The 16895-nt window shown below is 45.1% G+C and overlaps 2 protein-coding genes across 2 annotated transcripts; one reads left to right on the plus strand and one right to left on the minus strand.

Annotated features, from left to right (window-relative positions):
• Positions 1-789: 789 nt before the first annotated feature.
• LOC6573134 lies at positions 790-3632 on the minus strand. The gene is made up of 5 exons (XM_001999189.4): positions 3374-3632; positions 2939-3301; positions 2408-2884; positions 2198-2350; positions 790-2134 (listed from the first exon to the last, which is right to left on the minus strand). The coding sequence occupies exons 1-5, from the start codon at positions 3600-3602 to the stop codon at positions 918-920; spliced, it is 2439 nt and encodes an 812-aa protein (XP_001999225.2). The 5' UTR covers positions 3603-3632; the 3' UTR covers positions 790-917.
• A 1749-nt stretch (positions 3633-5381) lies between these two features.
• Positions 5382-13297, plus strand: LOC6573133 (glutaredoxin domain-containing cysteine-rich protein CG31559). Its single transcript, XM_001999188.4, has 2 exons — positions 5382-7919; positions 12603-13297. The coding sequence occupies exons 1-2, from the start codon at positions 6942-6944 to the stop codon at positions 13074-13076; spliced, it is 1452 nt and encodes a 483-aa protein (XP_001999224.1). The 5' UTR covers positions 5382-6941; the 3' UTR covers positions 13077-13297.
• The last annotated feature ends 3598 nt before the right edge of the window (positions 13298-16895 follow it).

The raw sequence follows: 16895 nt of genomic DNA on the forward strand, positions 1-16895 counted from the left end.
AGACAGATGACCTTGGACTTGTCTGCATTGCTATAAACATATATGGAGCCCCATGTAAAGTAAGAGGTAAATTGTTAAATTAACTAAATTCGTCAAAAAAGATCAAAAAATCTTTAGTTTGAGCGGGCCACAACGCGCAAAAACCAACTTCAAGTCGAAGAGAAGATCAAGTTGAAGATAATAAAAAATATGTTAGTGAAGTGTCAGAAATATAATCAAGTCAAATAAAATCATTAAGTTCATCATATCAAAACTGGGCAATAAATTTAAATATTTAGGTATTTGCATTAACAAGAGGTGATATACTATGTGGACCCTCTCAAACCTTTCGGCAAACTGATTTTTCAGAATGATATCAATAAATTATTTGATACCATCTATTACTCACCATACATACATACATATATATAAGAAAACATATGCATACACATACATATCTCTAACTTTTTCAGCGTCTAATCGTATTGGTTTTTGTCTACGCTAAAAGTACTCCACAAATTCCTTTTTGAGTCAAGTGCAAAACATTGCTATCTGTGGAGCAGATTCAACTAATCGTTAAGTATATACAATGGTTGCTGTATTCGCTTGCCGTAGTATGAATAAGTACTAAAAAAAAATGTACAATAGGTGGCAGTGCCATCGTACTCCGAAACTTCGTTAAGTGTGGAAGCTGAGTAAGCACAGAGTTGCGCTGGGTGCGAAGTGCGCTTTGTGCATACGGTAAGCCGATGCAACAACCACAAAGCTTAAACAATAGATGTCGCTAGGCTTCAGTTAGCAATGAAACAGTTAAAGATGCAACATTTTAATACCCCAACTAATTAATTATGGCTTAATTAAATGTAATTTAATCTAAGTAACATATAGAGCACTCATATCACTGACTCCTAAGCATCAATTAATATCATACAGATAAACTATAATACCATATTCTTGCCGCTCCTGGCCCGCAATAGGCGCATGATCAGCGAGTTCTTATCCAACCCGTATATCGAGGTCTGATCGCTTTGTGTGCTCATGGGCTCATCCGACAAATAGTCCACGTTGGATGTTGTTGATGGATCGCTTACAACTGCGTCTTCATTTGTTTTTGTCGTAGTTGTTACTTCTATGGTTGTGGTTGCCTCGACATCATCCGCTGTGCTTTGGTCCAGGCTCTCGCTGGTTGCAACATCAAAGATGCTGCTCGTGGGTAGATCTGTCGAACTCTCCTCCGTCTCTTGCTCAGGTGTGTATTCAGTGGCGTCTTCGATGCTGGGGGGCGCAGCTGTTGTTGTCGTTGTTGTTGTGGTTGGCGGGGCTGTGGGTATGTATGCTGTTGAGGCAATTGGCGCCTCTGTTGTGGATGCTCGAGTGGTTGCTTGCTTGGTTACGGCACTTGTGGTGGACTCCGTTTCGATCGTATTTGCTGTTGCGGCCGTGCTGTCCATCATAAAGAGTATTTCGGTATCGGCTTCAATCTCACCAAAGATTTCCGCCGCAGACTTAAGGTCTAAATCTAACAACTGCGCATTCGCAATGCCTTCGAGTGTGTTTAGTGGTGCTGGAGTGGTGGTGGACACAGTGGGTCGTGGCGTGGTCAGAGCCAGTTGCCAGCTGTACTGCGCATACTTCTCACTGTACGCCTTCTTATGATGCGGTCTCTTATGATACGCGTCCTTGCCACTCTCCGGCAGCAGCGGAGTCTGCCAGTTGTCCTTGGCGGACCACGCCTTCGCTGTGAATGGAGCCTTGATGGGCGCTGCTTTTTCTGCCTTGCCGCAGCTGTTCGCTTTGTAGCCTTGGAAGACGATGGGCTCTATTTTGCGTATCTTGCGGTTGCTCAGATCCTTGAGCGTGGGAGTGGGCGTGGGCTTGGACGTTGGAGTTGGAGTTGGTCGCTTGAACTTCCTTAGCATGCGAAGCTGCGAAGGAGCAGCTCGTGTTGGTATACTAGCTCGACGTTTGCCCCATGATCTAGGTCTGAATGTGGTTGTAAACAAGGTGTCATTGCTGCTGCCGCTGCGCCTGGTCGGCGGCACAGCGTAGAGCATGTGTGGTATGCGCGCCGATGGCTTGGGACTGGGTGGGGGCAAATTGTGAGCCACCTCGTCGGCGGGCAGGATGCACTCGCCCATGTGCGTGATCTTCCAATCTGTCAAATCGAGATGCCAACTGTGAGAAATTTGTGGCGAAATGAAATAAAGGCTAAACCTACTGCTATTGGGATCCTTGCAGCGCACACGCTCGAGGTAGCACTCGTTGATGATGGTGTAGCTGATGCCATTACGAGCCGCGCAGACCGGGCTGTATTTGCTGGGGCAGGGCTTATCGCAGCGCCGGCAGCGGCCCTCATACAGAATGGTCCAGGCTGTGGAGTAGTTTTAATTAGAGTCGCTGGCCAAATCCCCGACGGTTCAGTGCTTACCATTGCCCACCGTTTGACTGAACTCCATCAAAGCGCACACATTGTCGAAAGTGCGACTCTCGCCATTGAAGCTGCCGCAAACGGGTTCATTACTGAACACGCAGGGCTTTGAGCTTACGCGCCTGGCTGGCTGCAGCTCGTTGCCATAACCAGACCGGGATTTCATTGGGCTGCTGTCATAGATACGCCGAGATAGGCTCCTCACCCTGTCCGACGGATAGGGCTTGCGCGCGGGCAGCGAGTAGCTCTTCTCCATGATGCCCGATTTGCTGATGAATTGGGTGTGAAATGTGGAGGGTGCAAAGATTTGCACTGCATCCTCGGCCATCTCGAAGTCGTCCAACTGATTGACCTGCCTGTAGCTGCGCTTGCTGCGCTCCATCTCCGGCCTCGGCTTCGTCTTGGGCTTCCACTTGCGGCTGTGCTTCATCTTGGTGCTGTCCTCGCCGCACAGCCCCTCGGACACGATGCGCCAATCTGCAAAATCGTAACTTGAGCATCTATCGGGCTAATCTCTTACCGTGCGCTTACTTCTGCCCGTGCGTATGTTCTCCGCGTTGACCAGGCACTCGTTGGAGAAGGTTGACTTGACGCCCGCATAGCTGGCACAGACCGGCCTGTAGACATTCGTGCAGGGTATGGGCCGGCGACGCTTGCGACGACCCACGAGCACGGTGTGCGCCGGCTGCTTGGGCTGCTTCTGGCCATGGGGACAGACGCCCCACTTGTGCACCAGCCAATCGGATCTGGTCAGGCAGCTGGTGCGCATCATCTCGCAGCGGTTCCGGAAGCTCTTGCGCTCACCTGTGGCAACGCTCACGCCGCACACGGGCTGAGCGGCGCCCTCGCACTCCAGCTCGCAGCTGGGCAAACAGTTGTGCAAGGGGACATCAACTACAAGCGGAAGATGCAAGGAAGCTGGTTAAGTTATCTGACTCCACAGCTATAGCTGGCTTGGCGACTTACATAGTGGTCCGCCCATCAGATTTTCCCGCTGCGCCTTGCGCAAATCGCACTCGTTCTTGAACAGCAGATACTCGCCCTGGCTGCGTCCGCACATGGGCGTATCATCACTCGCGCACAGCATCGTCTCATGGTCCACAGTGGCAGCTGCCGCCGCCAGCAGAGTGAACAGAGCCAGCAGCCTAGCTGCTCGCCCGGGTTCTAAGCCAATCCAAGTCATGTTCTGGTGCATCTGCAGTAACTAAGTTCAAACTAAATGCAATTGGAGATGCGTTCGACTCTTTTATACCAAAGCGTGACACATGCCGCTGATAGAGCACCAAAAATTGTGGCACTGCCGAGTTGTTGTCGACACGTGATAATCGCACACGCACACACGCGAGAGAGATGCGAGATAAGTGCGCAGATAGAAATATGCTAAGCTGCTGGCATCACACATTGCATTCAGCTGAAAAAAGCTTATCTCTGGCTCGATATGCCAAGCAGCTGCTACACATTCAGCAAGCACTAATTTGATATTTCACTGTATCACAAAACATAATTGTAAAAGAAAATAGATATCAAAAGATTTTTTATCAAACCACAAACAGAAAATTTTATTTTAAATGGCCAATTAACACTTTTTCTGTCTGGGAACAATTAAAATATATATGATCAATTTCAAATTTGTCGCCAGTCTTAGAGTTCTCTTTCCTCAAAGTTCGATTTCTTTAAAGTTAAAATTAAATGAAAATTAAATGGTTTCAGGCTCAAAAAGTGGTTTACTAATGATTATATTTCTAGTAATTGAGAAAAGTTTTGATTTAGTGAATTAGATATTCGATTGGGCTTTTACTTGGCGACATCGAGAATCTTGTTGCGGCTTTTGCTACGTGATTTCTTGGCGATTTTGACGAAGCGGCTCGAATCTAGATAAGACTTTAAACTTGGCATTTGCATTGATTGTGCGGTCTCTGCTGCTGATACAGCTGCTGCTGCTGGTAGCATTTGGAAAAAGTTTATAACTTGTCTGAGTGACAACTATTTGGCGCTGGACTGTGCTGTGACTATCTTTTCCGCACTTCTGCAAACTGATTATGGTGCATTTCGAGCTGCTTATCGCCCCAACGGCTTTACTCATGCTGCACTTCATGCCGTATCAATAAAGTTGACCAAGCTGAAAACTACCTGAATTTAAGTTGAGTTCAGAAAGAGAGAGAGAGAGAGAGAGAGAGAGAGAGAGAGAGAGAGAGAGTATGTGTGGGTGAGTTGCTTTTTTTATACCATTGAATGAATTTTGTGCAATCGGCAATGGAAATTCTCTAATATCCGGCCGATAAGTGGGCGACGCACATATTCATTCAGCAAAATATGTCGAGCATTCGCACGCCTGCAGTCGAGATAAACTTTAATCTGGCTTATCGAAGTTGTCTTTAAGCCAAGAGGCGTGAGTGATGAGCAGATATGCATTGTAAATTCAATGTTGTTATTAATTAGTCTCCAATCTTTGGGCAAATGCTTTGCTCATTTAAAATTTAGTTTCTGTCTACTTCAAAGTCATTCATCTCAGGGAATAAAGATAAAGCGCTGGGAGGGAAACTATTTCGATTAAATTAAACAGGCTTTCGGTTTCATTGGCAGCGATTATTAATGCGATAAAAGTTGATGAGGCTGGTTTAGCTTATTGACAGCAATAAAAATCACTTGCATATTTGTCAAACTGATATACTAGTTTGCCTGCATAGAAGCACACATGCATGCAAATGGACACGCTCTTAGCGATTCGACTCGGGCTCCATATATCTTGGCTTGACTAAGGCCATCAACTAAATTAATTTGCGTTTTTAATAGCCTGCAGTTTGAAATGTTTAACTGAAAGCTCGACTCTCTTTGCATGTTAACCTTTGAATTAACACAATGAAGTCTAAATGTCAAATATATTTTTCGTTAGCACAAATAGCAGACGGTTCGTTTTGAGCTGCATTTTAAATATAAACAAATATACATACATTTATAATACTTATATACACATGTGTGCAGCGGAATTTGTACTCAGGATATTTCAGCTGTCATGTTCTGTCATTCATACAACAAATTTTGCTAGTCGTAATATGTGTATATATTAATTTTTTGGCTTCAACAAATCCAGTGACAGAAGCTTGAAACATGTGCAAAAAATACTGAATACCAGAAGCTTGAAATCGATGTGAAACGGTTTCATGGCAACGGAATATCTTATTAATTTATTTGAAAGAAACTTGATCAGCGCGTGCTATAGAAAAACCTAAGCGTGCATAACCAAGGCTGTGACTCTGAGAGACTCTGATGTCGTTGCTTCCTACAAAACTCCGAGCTGCGAACGGACGGTCAGAAAGACAGACAGACAGATGGACACACAGACAGCTCTGCAAGGACAAATTTTCTTGACTCTTGATTCTAAACAAGAAGAAGGAAAGAAGGGATCAAACTTGGCTTCTTTTGCCTGCTACACATACAGTAGAGTTCCGATAGTTGGAAATGGCAATGAACAAGTTAACCAATGAGTTTTTCGAGGCTTTCAACATAGCGAGAGACAAAGTATCGCGACTCTATTGTATTAAAATTTAAGAGTACTCCCGCATTCAATTGGTTCAGGTTACATAAACGCATACACATTTACGCAGAGCTAATCCACACTAATCCTATTACGCTCTAGCAGCCCCATTAGTGAATTGTAATGACCCAAAGCTTTTATTAGCCAAAAGGCACTTTTTAAGGCCATAAGCATTTGTTAGCTTGGCAGTCTAATGATTGTTGGGATCAATCCAGCGTTGGCCACTTGGCTATTCTTGGCAAATAGGTATTGGGATCTTGGCCGATTTTCGCGTTGACATAATCGTCGGCGAATCATTACGAACATTTCGTGCCGATCTGCTGGCAGCTGCGCTGTGCAAGCCATTAGAAGCCAGCCAGAAGCATCTTCACAGCTCAACGCTAATGGCCAACGATTTGAGAACAGCCATAGAAACGGGCGCCAAATTGCAAAAATTTAATAATGCGCGCCTAATGGAAAATACCCGTTTGCTCTCGAATGGCCCGCTCGGAGCTGCAGATCACGAAAAGAAAGCCATTGTGAGCGTTTGCTGAATCTGAGCGCTGAATGGAGTGCGCCGCATAACTAGGTGAAATGTGAAAGAGAGGGAGAGAGAGAGAGAGAGCGTGCAAATGAGAGACAGTGGGAGAGCCCGAGTAAGCGGCGATCATGGCAGTGTCTTGGATGGCTACTTGCTTGGCAGCTTGGCTGGTTGGCTGCTTAGCTGCGGCGGTGTGGCTGCGGTCTTTGGCAGCTTTGTTAGAGCAGCGGGAAAAAACGCAGCGCAGTCTAACGACAAGAGCTGAAGCAGAAAGACATGCGACGACGGGTGCAACGGCCACCAGAGTCAGTGAACGCAACGCATTAAATCAAAGTTACAACAACAACAACAAATACATAAAACATAAAAATTAGTGAAGCCCACTCAGAGTTAAAACTGTAGATCTTCAGATAATCCGACTTTAAGGCCCAGTGTTGAAACATAAACATAGAGCCCTAGATAATTGGCCCGTGTTGAATATGGTTGTGCAAAAGGCAGCCACGCCCACACTGCCAGCCGCAGCGGTGGCAGACGGCCCGGGCAACTGCTACATGCAACAGTATCAGAAATATGCCACACACTGCGAGACGGCGGACAGCGGCAACGGCAGCGATCTGGAGAGCAACGGCGGCCCCGTACAGGCCACACTCATCCTAACGGACGACAGCGAGGAGAGCGAGCCCTCCTCCTTGAACAGCGACAGCCTCAACTGCAGCAGCACGGAGTACGTGCGTCAGGCAGCCGCCAAGCCCAGCGGCCAGTTGGGACAGCGCCAACGACACAAGTCGCTGCGCATGCTGGGCACGCTGCTGCCGGACTCGCTGCTGCGCGACATACGGGACAGACGGAGTGCGGAGTACGTAGTTCAGTTCAGCAGCCCCGTCGAGGTCAAGGACAAGCCGCCAAACCGGCAGGCCAAGGTAGTGACCATAGCTGAGCCAGAGACAGAGAGGGAGACGGAGGCAGAGACAGAGACGGAGGCAGAGTCGTTGCGCTTGTCGCGCGAGTCGCTCAACGAGGCGAAGATCGAGGAGCTGCGCGCGGCGGTGCAGCGAGCCAACTTTGTGCAAACCGGTGAACAGGCACAGCTGGCAGCCACGTCGCAAACGGACAGCCGCAACAGTAACGGTAACGGCAACAGCAACAGCAACAGCAACAGCAACAACAACAGCAATCGCTGCAGCAGCAACTACAAATATGCGGACGATCAATACTACAGCTTTCACATAAACGAGCACGAGAACTTCAGGAGCTTCGTGCGGCACGGCGACCAGCGGGACGCGGCAGCCGAGGATGAGGAGCACGACGTGTTCGCTGGCTATCGAGATGTGCGCAGCAGCGCCAGCTCGACACAGTCCACAATACGCTCCGCCAAGGGAACGGTGCGCGGCGTTAAGAATCGTGTGCGCAATGGAATAGCCACGTTCTTGCAGCTGCAGCAGCAGCCCAATGCAAAGGTGAGTTGTGCAACAGTCAATTTCCCACGCTGTGTCTACATCTGTGTGTGTGTGCATGGGTGTGTGTGTGTGTGTGTGTTGCCCTTTATTGAGTCACCTGCTGTCTAAATTATGCAATCACAGCGCGCGCATCTCTTGGCAAATTGTTTACCAATTGCACGCTCCATGGGAGAAAGTGCTGCCAAACAATTGCCGTTAGTCGTGCTTGCTGTTGTTGCTCTGGTTGCTGCTGTTGTGTGTATCTGTATATGTATATCTTTCACATTTGGTATTTATGTCTGTCCGTCTGCTGCTTGTAATCTAATGAGCCACGAGTCTGGCTAACACCATAAGCACTGCATCTTTTCTCCATTCTCTGTATGTGTGTGCGTGTGTGTGTGTGTGGTGCGTGCAATTACACACTCGCATGTATAATGAATACCGTTAAGTGGCTTATTTTGTTGTCGCTCGCTTGGCTATGGCTTATTTAGATATCGGTTTTGTGGTGCTTTGCCACCAGTCGTTGGTTTGGGCCAGCGGCTTTTTTGCTCTGTCTATTTTCTGTCCGTTTGTTTTTCACCTTTTTATTTTGTTGTTGTATTTTTTGTTGGTTTTCTTTGCTCCCAGTGAGATAAATGGTTTAGCTTGAGCCGTTGAGCTGCTAATGGCAGCGCTCGGAAATTGTGCAGTTAGAAAACTTCAACGAACAACAATAGCAACAACTAATCATAGAAAGTCAGCAGAGTTGTTCGAAATTGTCAACATTTTCTTTGGGGCGGGCGCTGAGATCTCATTGTGAACGAAACGAATCAGCAAGTCAATTAATGAAACAAGCGAGTGTCATCTAACTAAGATATGATTAACATATTTCCCTGCCTCGCTAAGTATAGCGAATGTTCGAGATCAGATGTCAGCAATACCCCCACAGACATTTATTTATGCGTGTGTGCGATAACCATGGCGTATTCAGTATCCACGGGAAGACGTAGATTACATTGCTTCGCAATCAAGTGCACTTCCTATCGCCTATCGACATATATTATTTAACTCAATTACATCCAGCTCATACGAAAACTCGATTCGCGTCTTTTTTATGGCGGTTAATTGCCCATTCGCCATGCAAGAATATAGGTAAACAAACAAAAAGTTAATTGATATATGGTTGCAAGAAAACTCGGTTCTCGAATCGAGATATCTATCTTTGACAATGGAAACAGCTCTGCAGCTCTGTCAAGTCTCAAGAAAATACTCTAAAGCTAGAGTCGTAAGCTTTAAAATTTCTGGCATCTTCTCTTTAGAACATTGTTTAAGTCCAATTACTACATCATTCGTTTGATCTAGATAAATAAACAAAGTTTGTAGGCAGGAACTGTAAGTATAAATATAAAAAAAAACCCAGAAGCCTGTTTAGTTGATGTCATTGTTAATGAAAGTGTAAATAAAGTCTCAATTGTATTCAGTGCATAAAAAAAATTCATATCACGGCACATCTAGTTCTGTGAGTCTAAAAGTTAATCAGATTGTTTTATTCATTAATTATTAAATCAGTAATTAAACACATTCAAGTCGCTCTTCAAGTTTCACATTTTAGAAAACTTTATCAGATATCGTCAAAGCATTCAAATTCTGAAGGCTTCAATCATTACATTCGTAGACAGTTATTTCAGCATTTTATATCAAGCATAAAAATCAGTTCATCCACAAAGCTGATGGAACTTTCCGTTGCTCTGTAATGCTATAGATGGGTTTATTTGGGGTTTGTTTTTTTTTTTTTATGCTCTTTAACTTTTATTATTAAGTTAGTCAGCTGTGCGCATTTCACTTCCACCGAAGACCCGGAAATTTCCCTTTATCTATTTTAATGCTCAGATTTAAGATCAGTTTAATTGTTGGCTTTGTTGCGGCTGCTGCTGCTCTTGCTTTTCACTTTCAAAGCTATGGAGCTTGACTCTGGGGGCCAGATGATGAATTCTATGGAATGCTGAAGAGCTGAAGAGGCGAACAGATCGCCATAAATTGGCTAAATGCCAAAGAAAAGAAATGTGTTTTATGGCTTTATAGCGGCTCACATGCAAATTGGCCAAAACGAACTAGAGAAGAAGTCGAGCTTAAGGCCAACGCGCTGCGATCCTCATCTGCATAACAATCGCGGCACTCAGATGCTGCTAATTACGATGCAGTCAGCATGCGAGCAACGGGCGGCAGCAGTTCGTATGCAGAGCAATCGGGCTGAATCGAAAGTGAAAATCTGTAAGCCATTGTTTTGAGGATTTGTTGTTGAGTTTTAGATTCGATATTGGTGGCAAGCGGAGCCCTGCGATTTATGCCCTGCCTGGACTGGGCAACTGACTTTAAGTCGTACCTAATTAGAGCAAACTGCTGTCAAATTTGCTGTTGCCACTGTTGCTCACAATTAAAAATCATAATGAAACCAACAATCATGTTGTTGCCTTCGTTTTGTCACCTTCGAGAAGGCAACAACAGCAGCAGCAACAACAGCAGCAGCAACAACAGCAACTGCTACGGCTGTCCGATGTCCGCTGTCCGCTGTCGGCTGTCAGCATTAGCCTCGTATCTGACTCCGCTTGTTGCTCAACTCTTCGATTGCCAATCATTCGAACCGACTGCTGCCTCTTTGCTGGCCATACAAGTGACCTGCTTTCTCTTTTTACCAATTCATGCGGCTGCTGCGGCTGCGGCTGCGACTGCGGCTGCGGCTGCGACTGCGTCTTCGTATATGTTGCGGCTGCAGCTTGACATAAACAGAAACAAAATCAAAAAAAGCAACTAACTGTGCTCTAGTCAATCCACTGATCCACTAGTAGATACTCTGTAGCAATTTCACTCCAAACAGCAACCAAATCGAACAGACACGGAAACACTTTCTGTTGTAACTGCTTCATATTCATCTTCTGCATCAGCCCATTTTAAGACCTAGCGACCTTCCCGCGCTAAAATTAGCTAATTGAAACAAACGATCTCACTTTGAAATTAGCTGCTAAATAAGATCTCATTTGATATGTATCTCAAGACTGACAGAATGAGTTCGGCCAACAGACAGCAAGATGGGCAGATTGATGTGCAGATAAGCATTCAGACTGGTTTCCAGCCTAGAGCAAGAATACCAATAAATTATATAGACACAAGTTTATCTATCCGCCGACTATACCCTCTTTCTTGCAAGTATAATTACAGGGTGTGTGAAACTGTTACTGCCATGAGGTTAGCCGTGCAAATCACGTGTGTTAATTGTTTGTCTGTCTGGGTGTTATTTATTTTTTGGCAACTCACAAAATCGCATCTTAAAGCCTGCATGCTGACAACATTTCGTGTTGCAGCCAGGCGAAACGTTAATCAGGCTCAGCGGGCGAAGTGAATGGCTGGCCGCAGAGGGGCATGACAGGCGGGCGGGGAGGGTAAATCCTCGGATTTTCACCAGGGACACTCGTCGGCTTGGAGTTGGAAAAACCGCCTGGCGACATCACAGAGCGACGTTCACCGCATTGCACAAAGTGACTTTCCATTTGACCGCAGCTTGTTTTTGTTTTGCTGCAAAGTTTTTGGCTCGAGGCTTTGAACTCTATTTTGTCATTATTTGAGTGAAATAATTTTCACAATATCCCAGCTATAAATTAACAAACATGTATATTTTTCACGCCGACAATGCCAGATAGTTCGACACAAAAAGAAATTTGTATTTTGATTTTGGCAACATCATTTAAGAGCGTGAATAGTTAATTTTTTATTTTATTTTATTTATTTTTATTTATTTATTTATTAATTTTTTTTGGTTGATCTGCATTTGTGCAATGCTGAGCAATGCTAATTGGAACAGGTCTCAGTGCGCTGCCCACTTGAATCGAGTATTTGTTATCAAGTGCGCCGTGGTCTAACGGTCTAATCTCGAGTTTAATGCATTTGCCTCTGCGAATTCTCGTTGGACCGGTTTGCAAAGCGGGGGATTTGAGACTTATTTCGGAGTATACCCACGTTCGTGACTGCACTTGTACAGTTCATTGATACCAGCCGTGGCTCGGCCGGCTCGGTGCGCTCTGTTGGCTGAAAAGCGGTTCATTATTTAAAGCAGACGCCACCAAAGTTGGCCAACTAACGGAAATGTTAATTGTCAAATGAAATGAGTGAACCCGAACCGGTTCAGCGCCGGCCTTATAAAATAAGCCATCATAAATAGTCGGGAAAACGTCGCATTTCCATTGTGTGCTGTCAATTGGCTAGCAGTTTTTCCATTATTGCTTAATTGAATTGATTAATAGGATTTGGAATGACATGCAGAGTCGTTTGGTTACGTGAGGCACCACCAAGAGCTAATGAACCCAACAGGTTGTAAGCACAAGAGACTAGTGTCCGAGCCGTCTTTACATTTGGCTTTATTGCATACAAAAGGCCCATTGTCTTTGCGGCTGGTTCTGTCTTCCAGAGATTTCTCCCCCGTTGAAAGCGGAAAATGTCGCTGCGTTTTGTATGGATTATATTTGGTCATGGTAATTGTTTTATGCTCCGTTCTTTGCAGCCTCATTTGATCTTCATTTGGTCTCGCCCCATTCGGGCCATGACCAATGTCTGAGCGCTGTGGCGAATTCTGTGCCAATTTCAAGCATTTTATTTTTAGTGACCTGCTTTTCCCGTCCGGCTAGAGAACTGGAACTAACATTCTAATCTGATACCTGTTCCTACCGTTCGCAGTGCTTCATGGAGAAAGACCTCGGCAAAGTGGTGCTCTACACGACCAGCATGGGCGTCATACGAGACACCTACACGAAATGTGCCAACGTTAAGCAGATACTGCGCACTCTGCTGGTCAAGTTCGAGGAGCGGGACGTCTTCATGAGCGTCGAGTATCAGGCCGAGATACGGCAGCGCATGCAGACCTCACAGATCCGGGTGCCCCAGCTGTATGTGGAGGGCCAGCACATCGGCGATGCGGCCACAGTGGAACGCATGAATGAGTCCGGGGAGCTGCGGCAGCTGCTGAAGCCCTACAAGACCATCGCCAGCAACTACACCTGCCAGACCTGCGGCGGCTATCGGCTGCTGCCGTGCCCCTCGTGCAACGGCTCCAAGAAATCCGTGCATCGCAATCACTTCACGGCCGAGTTCGTGGCGCTCAAGTGCATGAACTGCGACGAGGTGGGCCTGGTCAAGTGCCACAACTGCTGAGTGGAGAGCAGAGCCTTTCGACCATATACATAAAATTATACAGACATATACTCGTATTTAGCACTTAAGCGCGCTATTTGCATTTTGTATAACCCCTAATCGTAAGCCCAGTTTAACTTAGTCAACAACAACAACAACAACAACAAGAACAAACAACAAGCATGCAAACATACTAACTAACCATGTCTAGATCTAAGTAGTAAATAGTTTTGAAAAGGCAACCTCTGTGTTTTATTGAGTCTCGAAGTGGATTTTGAACTATGTATTATACTATATATATTTATGGCCAGCAAAGTAATTATATTTTATTATAATGATATGCAATGATTTTTGGAGCTGATCTCATTTAGATCTGCCTCTGATCTGTCTTATGTTTAATATGAAATATTGTTGATCCGATTTATATGTCATGAGAACAGAAAGTTTAATTGATAAAATATATCTAATATCTAATATATCTTTTTCTTATCAATTATCATCTAAACAAAGATGAAGATCAGTTCATCAACAGCTTGCAGTAAAATAAAAATAAACAAAATAAGCTTTATATTTTGAAATTTTAGTTTACGCAAAGTTAAACAAATTGTATTTCAAGACTTTAAGGATTGATTTGAAATGGCTAAAGTTTGAATATTCGTTCGAAATTGCAATCCGATTATATATGTACTTTGCACTGGGCCAAGGTGTGCACACCCAATGCCGTTAACCATGTCTGATTGTGTTTGCAGTCTCTATCTCACTCACTCGGTGCTGCTATCTCTCTCTCCTCATCTATTCCTCTTTGCTTGGCAATTATGTAAACCTGCTCCACTCAGACTCCGCACTGACCGTGCAATTTTCTCGCGCCATTTAATTTCTGCCAGGCGGACCTCCGCCCCTCCGCCTCTCGGCCTTTCGACACGGGAAATGGCTTCCTTCTACGGGTCCAGCTCAGACGCCTGCTCCAGCCTCAGCTTCGGTGCTGGCGGCCCAGTCGGCCCATTTGCTATTGCCATTTGCTTTTGGTGTCTTTGTTAGTTATTGTTATGGCATTTTTAAATGTTATTTTCCACTTGGCTCACACTTGTGTTTAACATGCCGCCCACACGCACTCCGCCAGCCAGCCAATCTGGCCCGCCCAACTGACCAGGCCAACTGACCCTCAGCCAGCAGCAGCAGGCGCAGCAGGAGCAGCAAACCCTTTACATCGGCGGGTGGCGTTGGTTAAAATTGTTGTGTTTCCGCATTTGCTTGTTGGCGACTGTTGGCACTGCGGCCCGGATCGTTAAATTCACAGGCGGCTACATTGTAATTACCAGGCCTGGCGACCCGTCGAGCGACTGGCCCAAATCCTGAGCCAAGGCAGCTTGATTTATGCGCCAACAGCGACGCTGTCGGCTTCACCGTCGTCGGCGTCGTCGTCGTCGTCGTCGTCGTCGTCATACGCAATTTTTCATAAACAATTTGGCACAAAAACATACACACAATATACCGCTGGGCGTGTGGGAGTGGGAGCAGCTACGGCGGCAGGTGGGTCGGGTGGCTGCCAAAAACCGTGCAATATTAAAATAAATATTGTAAATGCCGGTAATACGGGCAAACAGTGCCGTATGAGCAGCTTGTGGCCACAGCAGGACTGGCAGAACTGGCAGAGCTGGCAGGACTCGCAGGACTCGTTCGACTGACAGCTATATGGCAGGCACTGGCTGTCGCCGAGCCTGCACTGCCTGGCAGTTAAACCTTTTCAAGGCACACGCCCCTTCGCAGCCTTATGTGGGGGCTGGCATTGTTAACTTTATCCGAGGTAATTAGTTTATGCGCGCAATTTCATGTGCATTTCGGTCATTAAATATCATTGTTGTCGTTGTTGCTGTTGCTGCTGCTGCTGCTGCTGCTGCTGCTGCTGCTGTTTTTTCCAGCTGCTGTGTGCATAGTTATTATTTTGGCATACTTCCCGGCACCGGCTTCAATATGTAAAGCGCACGTCGAAGCTTACAGTTAATGCTGCATACTTTCCGGCGCAGGTGTTTAAGTCCGCCCACTATAAATTGTGTGGGCTGCTGGGGGCGGGCTGGGAGGGGGGCATGGTGCTCCCAATTGGCGACAAATAAAATTAGGAACACATTATGTTTTCGACAAAAACTTTGAAATTGTTTGGCCCCACCGACCCGCTCCAGCCGACACCACTCGGCCACTCGGCGTGCCTTGGAGCTCATTACATTTACTGGGGCTGGGCCACAAATCACGGGCAGCTACTCAACGGATTATTAAGTGAAAATTATGGCACTCCTAAGGCTCATAAAGCATTCACAATGCTCTTGGCCACGCCAGTGGCGGCGGTTAGTTACATTTTTTATTGTCAAAGCATTGCTGATGTTGTTGTTGTTGCTGTTGCTGTTGCTGTTTTGCTGCTACTGCTGGCAGTGCCCTAACCCATTTGGTGTCTGCCATAAAACTAACATAGCTCACATTATGGTACAGCCCCGTCAGCCAGAGACTTTTATGCTTTCAGTGTGTGCATAAGTTTTAATCTGCCTTTGTTACAATCCGTTGGCTTCGTTCACTATGTGGTTCAACTGATGATGCCCCTACTCCTGCTGCTGCTCCTGCTCCTGCTGCTGCTGCAGTTGTGGCCACTACCAAACGAAAGACCGCAGCGAACCACACTGAAGCCCGAATGCTCAATCGCAAGAAACCAAGTAGAGACCAAACGCTTTGTTAACTGAGAATGCGCCATCGATAATGGCCGCTCCTTACAGCATATCACAGCTAAAGGCATTTTGTAAGATATGTGTGAAGTGGTTGGAGTAGCCCTGGGGACACATTACGAATTTCTACACGTTCTTTCTGCAGCCCCTCTTTGTCTTTAATACACGTCCGTCCCCAGAGAGAATCGGGGCTCTTTACCTATTCACCTAAGATCTTACACTTGTTTGCCCTCATCAGGAGAGTTTCAAAATTCTAAATAATTCCTTAATATACCTTATTTTTCAATAGCTATCTTTTCTCATAATTCATATTTTTATTTATTTAATTAAATTATAATTGGGTTAAGATCTGACCTGACTTACTGTGAAAAAAGAAATTGTTCTAGTTCTTACAGTAGTTAGTAGTAGTAGTTACAATAGTTATTCCCAGTGAAGGTAATTATATTCTCAACGACCTCCAAGAATGGCATTAAAATCCTATTAAAATTGTGAGTTTACATTTATATTAAATTTTTTAGAATAGTTTTCTCGTTTTATTTACTTTGTGCCTTTAATTAAAATATATATATAAATATTCTTAATTTCTTTATTTATAATTTAGTTCTTATCTTTTGAAAGAAAACCCGCATTGAAACAGATACTGCCAAGATTTCTTGGAACTTTCGCTGGTATAGAATAAAGTTGTACTTCAATTTGTGTTACCAACATCATTAGCCAGTTTTTATACCCTCGGAAGGCAGCCAAAAGTGCAAAACAATTCACAACTTGTGCGCAGTAAATAAAATAAAAGCCAAAAAAAAAAAAGAAGACTGTGAAAAGAAGAAGCTAAAAGTAAGTAAACAATTGATTAAAATTTATGCACTTTATCCGCTTGAACCGCACACACAGAGCCACACACACACACAGCCACACGCAATCGAACTGTTTCTATAGAGATATAAGAGAGCAGCAGACATACGCTTTTATTGAAACTTTGCCTTTCAGCTTATCTGTGTGCCTCTGTGTGTGCCTATGTGTGTGTATGTGTGGGCGTGTGCGGCTGGGTAAACAGCATTTTGATTAAATTATTTTAATAGTAAGTGAGAGATCTATGGTAAATGTATGTATAATGTAAGAATCCTATCTCCTACAT

This window comes from Drosophila mojavensis, unplaced genomic scaffold, assembly GCF_018153725.1.
Source record: "Drosophila mojavensis isolate 15081-1352.22 unplaced genomic scaffold, ASM1815372v1 contig_16, whole genome shotgun sequence".
Lineage (NCBI taxonomy): Eukaryota > Metazoa > Arthropoda > Insecta > Diptera > Drosophilidae > Drosophila > Drosophila mojavensis.